General features: G+C 40.7%; 1 protein-coding gene across 1 annotated transcript; it reads left to right on the plus strand.

The window, feature by feature from the left end:
• Window positions 1-951: 951 nt before the first annotated feature.
• LOC311489859 (myosin-7-like) lies at window positions 952-11,894 on the plus strand (the record flags this gene model as incomplete). The annotated part of the gene is made up of 36 exons (XM_084547171.1): window positions 952-1,312; window positions 1,395-1,538; window positions 1,632-1,788; window positions 1,876-1,903; window positions 1,987-2,095; window positions 2,223-2,315; window positions 2,426-2,489; window positions 2,763-2,861; window positions 2,951-3,054; window positions 3,143-3,281; window positions 3,638-3,756; window positions 3,853-4,002; window positions 4,095-4,265; window positions 4,355-4,664; window positions 4,819-4,898; window positions 5,231-5,436; window positions 5,520-5,861; window positions 6,584-6,839; window positions 6,925-7,167; window positions 7,236-7,412; window positions 7,491-7,636; window positions 7,728-7,818; window positions 7,913-8,302; window positions 8,394-8,520; window positions 8,596-8,714; window positions 8,786-8,982; window positions 9,062-9,245; window positions 9,328-9,493; window positions 9,578-9,702; window positions 9,800-10,108; window positions 10,189-10,392; window positions 10,477-10,773; window positions 10,938-11,042; window positions 11,155-11,250; window positions 11,475-11,609; window positions 11,874-11,894. Exons 1-36 carry the CDS (start codon window positions 1,112-1,114, stop codon window positions 11,892-11,894), a joined length of 5,904 nt encoding a protein of 1,967 aa, XP_084403297.1. The 5' UTR covers window positions 952-1,111.
• Between the last annotated feature and the right edge of the window lie 620 nt (window positions 11,895-12,514).

Here is a 12,514-nt window from a genome sequence, read left to right on the forward strand (position 1 = left end):
ACACAGGTTTCTAATTCCTTTACTATGGAAATGTCCTTAAATACATGCAGTATAATCACAAAACAGAGAAACTTTGAATAATTGAATGTTGGCTTAATTTTATAAGACAATCTAATTGTACATTATTATCGCACAACTTACTGGAAGAGATGACAATTACTGGATAGACAACAGCCTGTCCCTGCTTCCCCACCTCCTGCCTTCCCCTCGCTTTGTCATGTACACTCTGGCATTAAGTCTCTTGTTCACAAGGTGAGAGCAACAAATAGCAGCACTAGGCTCTACCTAATTTGGAAAATGCTTTTTGTGATAGGCAACCTGGATGCCATTTCCTTGATATCCACCCCCATATTTGGTTGACTTGCAACCTTTATTAATGGGGAGGAAGACTGGTGTCAGCCACTGGATCCATCCTTTCACTTGACGAGGCTGACGGTCAAAGGTAAGAAAATCACCTACTGAAGGGAGACGCGGCTATGTCCTGTGCATGGGACAATGTTGTGTATGATGTTAAAAATACTCTCAGCTATAGACAGTTTCTGCTGATAAGATGTATTCCGTGGCTGTTCACTGGATTTTTCTCCATTAAATAATGGCTTAACATGACCTTTCGTTTTCTTCTGTCTACTTAATATAAATAGCACAGATCACAATTTCCTGTGGGGTGAAAACGCTTCAGGTAAAACTCACAGCCAAGTTTATCACAGTGAACCATCTGTTTTACAACAGAAAAGCAATTAATACAATTAGATTTTTCTGTTGATACATGTGTGTGTCAACAACAGGTGTATTGTTTCTTCTGATTGTGCCATTTTTCTCGAATGCAAAATAAGTCTTGTATAAATAACTGCATATCTCTCACTAATATAAGATATAATGTTTAACTTTATTATTTCTGCATTTGTATTAGCACAAAAAATAAAGAACAGAAATATGCAATGGAATCATTTTCACATTGTCACCTTTAGTTCTAAAACTAAGGATTTTTGTTTTACTAAACCAGTCTTATGTGTGTGTCCATGGGTCATATAAATGATCATTGCGTCATACATATGTGCCCAAAGAAAATCACAGCACATACGCAATGTTGTATTTTTTTAAAGGTTGAAAAATGGGTGATGCTGTTATGGCAGAGTTTGGGCCGGCTGCTCCTTATCTAAGGAAGTCAGATAAAGAGCGTCTGGAGGCTCAGACTCGTCCATTTGACATGAAGAAGGAGTGTTTTGTTCCTGACCCTGAGGTTGAGTACGTTAAAGCCTCCATCACCAGTCGTGACGGTGACAAAGTCACTGCTGAGACTGAATTTGGAAAGGTGTGCGTCATATCAGTTAAGTTCAACTGTATGCTAGTATGAGTCTTGACCTCTGGATAAGATGTGTTGTTTCTTTCTGCAGACTGTCACAGTGAAGGAGTGTGATGTACACCCTCAGAATCCACCAAAGTTTGATAAAATTGAAGACATGGCCATGTTCACCTTCCTCCATGAACCAGCTGTGCTGTTTAACCTCAAAGAGCGCTACGCAGCATGGATGATTTACGTAAGTCAGCGCCTTATTCTGTCATTTTTCCTCACTAATATAATGTCTCAGAATCTGAAAACACTATTTGCAATCACTCTGTTGACATGGCAGACCTACTCTGGGCTGTTCTGTGTGACTGTCAACCCCTACAAGTGGCTGCCAGTCTACAACCAAGAGGTGGTTGTTGCCTACAGAGGAAAGAAGAGGAGTGAAGCTCCTCCTCACATCTTCTCCATCTCTGATAATGCCTACCAGTACATGCTGTCAGGTACATACCTTTAAGTCACGTTGTTTAAAAATTCTTTGTGACATAATAACATTATTCACGGATACTATGATAATCTCTTGCTGACAGACAGAGAAAACCAGTCAATCCTTATCACGTAAGTCACTATGTAAACTAAAATCTTTTCAGCAGTTGGAGATCATAGGCCTTTTCTTAAACCTTTGTTCCTCTTCTACTCAGCGGAGAATCTGGAGCTGGAAAGACTGTCAACACCAAGCGTGTCATTCAGTACTTTGCCAGCATTGCTGCTGTTCCAACTGGGAAGAAAGATGCTGCTGCTGAAAAGAAGGTTTGTATTACATATTTATGTCTTAATGTCACGCAACCTAAATACCAGTCCCATTTTAAAGTCTTTTGTTCATAAAGCTTCTCCTAAGTTGTCACTGAGACTGAAGTTGTGTCTTTGCCATAATCAGGGAACCCTGGAGGATCAAATCATTCAGGCTAACCCTGCCCTGGAGGCTTTTGGTAATGCCAAGACCATCAGGAACGACAACTCTTCCAGATTTGTGAGTGTCTGTGGGACTGCACTGAAACCTCTTGATTACCATATTACCATTAATTAACTGATGGTTATTTTTTCTTTCTAATAATAGAGATAACACTACTTTTCCCTTAGGGTAAATTCATCAGAATCCATTTTGACAACCGAGGAAAGCTGGCTTCTGCTGACATTGAAACATGTAAGTTGGGGAGGGAGAGATGATTTCGGGAGCAACAGGAAAAACAACGGAAGCACAACATTGTTTGAAACGTGCAAAAATATTTATGATTCGTTATGAGATCATGGCAGAGTGAATTAGACCATGGTGGGCCGCCATAGTATTAACATTGTATGGGTAAACACTGTATCTATCCCAGGACTAACCTGCAGTATATACTGCAGGAACCTAGACCAACAGCAGATTGTTTCATACATAAAAACCATAATATCACATATACTATTTCTCAAACAGATCTTCTGGAAAAGTCTCGAGTGACCTACCAGCTCAAAGCTGAGAGGGACTATCATATTTTCTACCAGATCTTGTCTCAGGCAAAGCCTGAACTTCTGGGTAAGTGTAAAACATATAAGTGATACACTATATTTTTTACTTAACTGCATCGTGTATTGTATGATTACATAAAAACTATTCTATTTCAGAGATGCTGCTCATCACCGCCAACCCCTATGACTACGGCTTCATCTCCCAAGGAGAGACAACAGTCGCCTCTATCAATGACTCTGAAGAGCTGATGGCCACTGACGTGAGCTGAATCACTTTAAGTCACATTGGACTTTAACTTAATGACAAAATAATGAAATGTCCTCATTAAATCTTTGCCTATCTATTAGGATGCCTTTGATGTGCTGGGCTTCACTCAAGAAGAGAAGAACAGCATTTACAAGTTGACTGGTGCCATCATGCACTATGGTAACATGAAGTTCAAGCAGAAGCAACGAGAAGAGCAGGCAGAAGCTGATGGCACTGAAGGTAAGAGCGTCGTTATGGGTCAATAAGATTTTTGTCTGACATTTCTCATTTTACTATGCTGTTTTAAGCAGATGTGTTCCTCTATATTTGCTGGATTCTACTCAAGTTTCTTGCTGTTACTGTTTGATTTTTTCCTTTCCACTGTCGTCTTGCTCTGTCTAGACATTTCAAGCTCTATGTTTTGTAATGCATTTTGTGACAGTTTTGATGGTTTCTGGCATGATATAAATAAAATATAATAGAGACCCCACTCCTTACACTCCATGAATACACCACTAAATTATAGTGTAATGAACTTTCTTTATATATACAAGCTTATTAAATGAAAATTGTCCCTGTTATGTTCACTTTCTCAGATGCTGACAAAGTGGCTTATCTGATGGGCCTGAACTCTGCTGACCTCATCAAAGGTCTCTGTCACCCAAGAGTCAAAGTAGGGAATGAGTGGGTCACCAAGGGACAGAATGTTGCCCAGGTAACAAGATGAAGGGAACTTTGTGGGGTTGGGGGGCTGGTTTAAAAAAAAATGCACAGTTCAGTTTTAAAGATATTACTGGTTGTTTTCTTTAAGGTGAACTATGCTATTGGTGCACTGTCTAAGTCAGTGTATGAGAAGATGTTCCTGTGGATGGTGGTGAGGATTAATCAGTCCCTGGACACCAAGCAGGCCCGCCAGTACTTCATTGGTGTGCTGGACATTGCTGGGTTTGAGATCTTTGATGTGAGTGATTTTATGAGTACAAAGTAAGCTAGACCCCTGTCAATGTAAAATAAATGGAGAGATGAATACATTGATGCATTTTTTCTTTCCAGTTCAACACCTTTGAGCAGCTCTGCATCAACTTCACCAATGAAAAACTGCAACAGTTTTTCAACCACCACATGTTTGTGCTGGAGCAGGAAGAGTACAAGAAAGAGGGCATTGAATGGGAATTCATTGACTTTGGTATGGACCTGCAGGCCTGTATTGACCTCATTGAAAAGGTGAGTTTTTGAGTATACTTTAAACCTAAAACCCCCTTTTTTGTTTGTCATCCTGAAAACTTTACTTTATTCATTTGCTTTCTCCTCAGCCCATGGGTATCATGTCCATCCTTGAAGAGGAGTGCATGTTCCCCAAGGCCTCTGATGCCACCTTTAAAGCTAAACTCTACGACAACCATCTTGGGAAATCCAACAACTTCCAGAAGCCCAGAGTGGTTAAAGGAAAACCAGAGGCCCATTTCTCCCTGGTTCACTATGCTGGAACTGTTGATTATAATATCAACAACTGGCTGGTGAAGAACAAGGATCCTCTCAATGAGACTGTTGTCGGACTTTTCCAAAAGTCTACAATGAAGCTTTTAGCCTTGCTTTTTGCCGGGTATGCTGGAGCTGACTCAGGTACGCTGACAATCACTCATAAAAATCTCATGATAAGCATCTTAATAAATATTCAGTGGACCTCTGCAAATGTCTGTGTTGTACAAGATTACAGATACATTATCAGAATTTGAACTGTGTCCTGTTGACAAAATTTGCTAAATTTTTTATTTAGCTCAAGAATCTGGTGGGAAGGGAAAAGGCGGCAGCAAGAAGAAAGGGTCATCCTTCCAAACTGTATCAGCTTTGCACAGGGTGAGATATTCACCTTTTGAATCTCATTTCCAATGGTTATTGGTCTGAGAAGGAAGGAATGCAATAATGCTCACATTATGAAGGTACAAGGCCACCAGAAAAAAATACCAATTAAATGAGAGTGCAAACTAACAAAGAGGCTAATTAATCAGAAGTAATTTGTACTGCAGACTTCTAAAGATGAGATAAAATTCTGTTATAAAGTTCTGTTAACAATGGAACTTTTTATACTTTTTATGATTTAGGCTTTTGTTTAAATTTACTGCAAATTTTTAGTTTGTGTCTGATAGTATGAAAACAATTAACACAGATCATATATGACAAACTTCCAGGAGAACCTGAACAAGCTCATGACCAACTTGAGGTCCACTCACCCTCACTTTGTACGCTGCATCATCCCCAATGAGACCAAGACTCCAGGGGCCATGGAGAACCCTCTGGTGATGCACCAGCTGCGCTGTAACGGTGTGCTGGAAGGAATCAGGATCTGCAGAAAGGGCTTCCCCAACAGGATCCTCTATGGAGATTTCAAACAGAGGTTTGGATTTGATGAACAAATATACATCCAAAAATACAAACAAAAACTGAGAGATTGACTTATCCTTTGTATTTCTGTCAAAGATACCGTATTTTGAATCCTAATGCCATTCCTGAGGGCCAGTTCATTGACAACAAGAAGGCTGCTGAGAAACTGTTGGGTTCTTTGGATATAGACCACAACCAGTACAAACTGGGGCACACCAAGGTCAGAATTGTCATTGTTAAAGAAATGCACATATTGTACAGCAAATATGCTGTGACTAACTATCAAATTTTTTACAACAAGGTGTTCTTCAAGGCTGGATTGCTGGGTCAGCTAGAGGAGATGCGAGATGACCGATTAGCACTGATCATCACTGGCATCCAAGCCCGGTCACGAGGTCTTCTGGCAAGAGTAGAATTCCAGAAGATTGTTGAACGCAGGTAACTGTTCACTGCATAACCAAACAATAGTCAATGTCTGAGATTTACGTTATATTGAAAAGCACATTATTTGCTCAGGTTGTCACTAGTTCTAATATTTGGTTCTAAATTCTAAATTTCAACCCCAGAGTATTATTGTAGGACATAAGAAGACTTTTTTTACTTTTGTTTTTTTAAAATTATTTTTAAGTTTATTTAATTATTATTATTTATTTAATTTATTTTCTTATTTTTTTTATTTTCATGGAGAAAATCGAGATTAATGAATTTACCATATATGGTTCCTTGCCCTTAAGCGGTAAACAAATGTAAACATGTATTTAGACCATTAGAACATAAGTGCTGATTAAGTAACTTGTCAACATACATGTTATCACAATAGACAATATTAGGCCACTTCTTCATGGTACCTAATAAAGCAGTAATTAAGAATTAAGAAAACCTTATTTGCCCCACAATAGGGAAATTGCAGTTCACAACAGCATACAAAACGGCAGAAAAGGGTTCATGCAGAGGTGGACCTTGCAGTCAACATTTGACCCTGACTTGACCTGACAATGATGCCTTGATCCTTACTGATTGGCTGGTTGAAAACCACATACTTCTCAACCTCACTATGTGGCACAGGGACGCAATTTAAAGTATGTGCCGAAGTTACCACATGTGGTTCCTTGCCTCATAAAGGGTTAAGGATTTCAAGAATGATAATCGTTTATCCACAGGGATGCACTGCTTGTGATCCAGTGGAACATCCGAGCCTTCATGGGGGTCAAGAATTGGCCCTGGATGAAGATGTTCTTCAAGATCAAACCACTGTTGAAATCGGCAGAGACTGAGAAGGAGATGGCCAACATGAAAGAAGAGTTTACCAAACTCAAAGAAGCTTATGCAAAATCAGAAGCACGCAAGAAGGAACTAGAGGAAAAAATGGTCACTCTTCTCCAAGAGAAGAACGACCTGCAGCTCCAAGTTCAGACTGTAGGTTTAAAGTTTCAGAATGACCAACAATGTTAAAGTCAAACCAAGTCTGCCCATGTGTAATGTTGTGCCTTTACATTCACAGGAGCAAGATAATCTGTGCGATGCTGAAGAAAGATGTGAGGGGCTGATCAAAAGCAAGATTCAACTGGAGGCCAAAATCAAAGAGCTGACAGAAAGGTTGGAGGATGAGGAGGAGATGAATGCTGAACTGACTGCTAAGAAGAGGAAGCTGGAGGATGAGTGCTCTGAGTTAAAGAAAGACATTGATGACTTAGAGTTAACCCTGGCTAAAGTGGAGAAAGAGAAGCATGCCACCGAGAACAAGGTATGACAAACACAAACTACTGTAAAAATACTTTGTGTCCCCCAAATATAACTTTCTTCTGGCCACAGGTAAAGAACATGACAGAGGAAATGGCTGCTCTGGATGAAATCATTGCCAAGCTGACCAAGGAAAAGAAAGCCTTACAGGAAGCTCATCAGCAAACACTGGATGACCTGCAGAGTGAAGAAGACAAAGTCAACACTCTGACCAAGGCCAAGACTAAGCTGGAGCAGCAAGTGGATGATGTAAGAATTTTACACGGAGTTTAAGAAATAATAAATTATGGTTAGGAATTCTAAAAAGTAATTTATTACTTCCCACAGCTTGAAGGATCCTTAGAGCAAGAAAAGAAAATACGCATGGACCTTGAGAGAGCAAAGAGGAAGCTTGAAGGAGACCTAAAATTAGCTCAAGAGAGTATCATGGACCTGGAGAATGACAAGCAGCAACTTGAAGAGAGGCTGAAAAAGTAATACGGCAGGCGTACCTTTAACAAACCTTTGTACAAACATATTTTAAAGTAGGAGACAGCTTGTACATTATACTGTTTTCATCCACAGGAAAGATTTTGAAATCAGTCAGCTCAATGGAAAAATAGAAGATGAACAAGCAATGAGTGCACAACTCCAGAAAAAACTGAAGGAGTTACAGGTAATAATTCAAACAGAAGTGAATAACCACATTTTTATACCACAATTTAAAGCAGTGGAATTTCATGTTAGGTTTTGCTTTGATTTTTGTCTAGGCCCGCATTGAGGAGCTGGAGGAAGAGCTTGAAGCAGAACGAGCTGCTCGAGCCAAGGTGGAGAAGCAGAGGGCAGACTTGGCCAGAGAGTTGGAGGAGATCAGTGAAAGGTTGGAGGAGGCTGGAGGAGCAACAGCTGCCCAGATTGAGATGAACAAGAAGAGGGAGGCTGAGTTCCAGAAACTCCGCAGAGACCTTGAAGAGGCCACTCTGCATCATGAAGCCACCGCTGCCACACTCAGGAAGAAACAAGCTGACAGTGTTGCTGACCTGGGAGAGCAGATTGACAACCTGCAGAGAGTCAAGCAGAAACTGGAGAAGGAGAAGAGTGAGCTCAGACTGGAACTGGATGATGTGGTCTCCAACATGGAGCAGATAGTCAAGGCTAAGGTAAAGTACTTTTATCTATTATGTTTTTCTTCTCATTGGCTAAGATTGTTTTTGCAGTCTTTGTGCCAATTCCACTGTACTTTGCTTTCAGAACAACTTGGAGAAATTGTGCAGGTCTTTGGAAGACCAGATGAATGAATATAAAACAAAGTCAGAAGAGGGACAGCGTACCATCAATGACTTTACCATGCAGAAAGCAAAGCTTCAGACTGAGAATGGTATGCATTTCATTGCAGCAGCATATTTAACTTGTGGGTATCTGGAGTATTAATGTTATCTTCTGCTTTAATTAGGTGAACTTTCAAGGCAGCTTGAGGAAAAGGATTCCTTGGTGTCTCAGCTCACTAGAGGAAAACAGTCCTACACTCAACAGATTGAAGACCTTAAACGACAACTGGAGGAGGAAGTCAAGGTAGAAAAAAAGAGAGAAGAGCAGATAGAATGGTGGCACCAACAAAGCATTAAGGTATACTGTCATTTCAGGCCAAGAATGCATTAGCCCATGCAGTGCAGTCTTCTCGTCACGACTGTGACCTGCTCAGGGAGCAGTATGAGGAGGAGCAGGAGGCCAAGGCTGAACTGCAGCGCAGCATGTCCAAGGCCAACTCTGAGGTAGCTCAGTGGAGAACCAAGTACGAGACTGATGCCATCCAGAGGACTGAGGAACTGGAAGAGGCCAAGTGAGTAAAACACAGTTTGAACCAAACTCAGAAAAGTTTTAAAGAAACTAACCCTCAATGAATTCTTTTCTGTATCTAGAAAGAAGCTGGCTCAGCGTCTGCAGGAGGCTGAGGAGGCTGTTGAAGCAGTGAATGCTAAATGTTCCTCTCTGGAGAAGACCAAACACAGACTGCAGAATGAGATTGAAGATCTCATGGTGGATGTGGAGAGGTCTAATGCTGCTGCTGCTGCTCTGGACAAGAAGCAAAGGAACTTTGACAAGGTATAATTGATGGCATATATGGCATATTCGCTCTTTCAGGTAAACAAAAGAATATAGTGAGTTTTAAGCATACATATTTCAGGTCTTGGCAGAATGGAAACAGAAGTATGAGGAGAGTCAAACAGAGCTGGAGAGTTCTCAGAAGGAGGCCAGGTCTCTGAGCACTGAACTCTTCAAACTGAAAAACTCCTATGAAGAATCTCTGGAACATCTGGAGACCATGAAGAGAGAGAACAAGAATCTTCAGGGTAAGGGTAGCACCAGCTTACACCTTTATTGCAGAATTTGTAGAAAGGACTGAACTTTTAAAATTGTCACATTTGTTTTCCTAGAGGAAATATCTGACCTCACTGAACAAATTGGTGAGAGTGGAAAGAGTATTCATGAGCTGGAGAAGATTCGAAAGCAGCTAGAACAAGAGAAGTCTGAGATACAGACAGCTCTGGAGGAAGCAGAGGTTAGCTGCCAAATGGACTTCTGGAATATGACCACTGTTAGTAAATGGTACTAGCCAGATATATGGTATTTATTTTTAATTCTTTATTTGATGACAGGCTTCACTGGAGCACGAAGAAGGAAAGATTCTCAGAGCTCAGCTGGAGTTCAACCAGGTTAAGGCTGACATTGAGCGCAAGCTTGCTGAGAAAGATGAAGAGATGGAGCAAGCAAAAAGAAACCAGCAGCGGACTGTGGACACTCTCCAGAGTTCTCTTGAGGCTGAGACTCGCAGCAGAAATGAGGCCCTCCGTCTGAAGAAGAAAATGGAGGGAGACCTCAATGAGATGGAGATCCAGCTGAGCCAGGCCAATAGGCAGGCAGCTGAGGCCCAGAAACAGCTTAAAGCTGTTCATGCACATCTAAAGGTCTGTATTTTATATTTAAACCGCCTTGGCCTTATTATCATTTGTAATAACCTGCTTCATAATAAATGTTGTTCTGCCAGGATGCTCAACTCCAGCTTGATGACTCTCTGCGAGCCAATGACGATATGAAGGAAAACATTGCTATTGTAGAGAGACGCAACAATCTGCTTCAAGCTGAGGTGGAGGAGCTCAGGGGTGCTCTGGAACAAACTGAGAGAAGTCGCAAACTTGCTGAGCAAGAACTGCTGGATGTTAGTGAGAGGGTGCAGCTACTGCACTCACAGGTATGAAACACTCTCTACCAATTCCTTTGTATTTGTGTTAATTTATTGAGAAATACTGAGAACTCATATTTTCCATCTGCCCAGAACACCAGTCTGTTGAACCAAAAGAAGAAACTGGAGGCTGACACAGTCCAGCTGCAAACTGAAGTAGAAGATGCAGTGCAGGAGTGCAGAAATGCTGAGGAGAAGGCCAAGAAGGCCATTACTGATGCTGCCATGATGGCAGAGGAGCTGAAGAAAGAGCAGGACACCAGCGCTCACCTGGAGCGTATGAAGAAGAACATGGAGCAAACCATCAAGGACCTGCAGCACCGTCTGGATGAAGCTGAACAGATCGCCATGAAGGGAGGCAAGAAGCAGCTGCAGAAGCTTGAGGCCAGGGTGAGTGTAACAGTAATGTCACAGAAGTCAAATGAATGTCAAGATTACAAGAAATCACTGAAAATCACCATCAAAAACTGACAAAATGTAACGTTAGATTTATATTTCCTTGTCGAAAAGCCACTGAGCATAATTCCCTTTGTCATCATGTCATTATCTTAAAGATAAGAGAACTGGAAACTGAAGTAGAGGCTGAACAAAGAAAGTCCAGCGATTCTGTGAAGGGAATACGAAAATACGAGAGACGAATCAAAGAGTTGACCTATCAGGCAAGTTTCAGTCCAGTTCACAAAATGATGTTCCACACAGCACAACTTGACTTGTTTCTTTTAAAAATCACTTCGATAAATTATAATTTGTTTTGTTCTTTTTTATTTTTAGACAGAAGAAGATCGGAAGAATCTGGCCCGGTTGCAAGATCTGGTGGACAAACTGCAGCTGAAGGTCAAATCCTACAAGAAGTCTGCAGAGGAGGCTGTAAGTAATTTTGATGTTTAAGAAAAGTGCAAAAAGCATAATACTGAGACAATATAGCCAAAAGTCACATCAAGTCATCACATGACATTACATTTGCTCTGATCAATAAAAACATTCTATAATTGAAATTTAAGTCATGTTTTATTACTGCATTGCTACAATATTAGTTGAAACATATAGAGTATGCCAGGTGCTGATGAAGATATTGTGTCTCTGTCCTACAGGAGGAACAGGCCAACAGTAATCTTACCAAGTTCCGTAAGCTGCAGCATGAGCTTGATGAAGCTGAAGAGAGAGCTGACATCGCTGAGTCTCAGGTCAACAAGCTGCGTGCCAAGAGCCGTGATGTGGGCTCAAAGGTGAGCTACTGTTTTTTCCTTTTCTGTGAAGGACACACTGCATTTCTGTGGAGGTTAGAGCAAATACAGCATTAATGCTGCTGCTACCTGGATGAACACAATTTTGTAATACACATAGATTACATTAAACAAAAAACAAAAAAAACACTACAGTTCTGTTTATTAACCAGTCAGAATCCAATCCTGTGATGCCATCAGTAAGTGCCATGCATTAATAAATGAATGTTTCATCATTTTCTTCTTTCTTGTTTCTTGTTCTTTCAGAAAGGACACGATGAGGAATAAAGCTGATGGACGGAATGCTTGCTTCTGAGGCACTAAGCAATGTGTCTCCCTATGCATGCTGTTTGTTCAGTAGAATAAAGTCAATCTGCATCTCAATCCGTGCCTTGACCTTTTTTTTTTGTAGCTTCACCAAACATGAGTGCACTTTGAGCCATTATTAAAATACAACGGTTCTTTACATATGGACATGGTTGATAAATTCGTGGAATGGAGTTGCCACATCCAGTCACATGTTGTCATGTCTCACTGTCAAAATGGCATAAAACATTATAGCAAGACGAATCAGTTGACGATGAGAATTAATTGGGTTGTTCAGACAGTAACAACGACATACACCTTAGACTTTATTTGGCTCACATCCTCGGAATGTGCCACATGCCGAAGTGTCCTTGAGCAAGACACTGAACCCCCAATTGCTCCCAGTGCGTGGCACTGGTCTGTGAATGTATGTGTGCTTATGTGAGCGAATGAGTAGATGTGTCTGTGACTGTAAAGCGCTTTGAGTACCAATAGGTAGAAAAGCACTATATATAAATACAAGGCCATTTGCCATTTCACCATTTTGATAAATGTTTAAAAAAAAGCTCCCCATACTTGTCAAACATTTTGATTTTCTTGCC

This window comes from Chelon labrosus (genome assembly GCF_963514085.1).
Source record: "Chelon labrosus genome assembly, chromosome: 6".
NCBI lineage: Eukaryota > Metazoa > Chordata > Actinopteri > Mugiliformes > Mugilidae > Chelon > Chelon labrosus.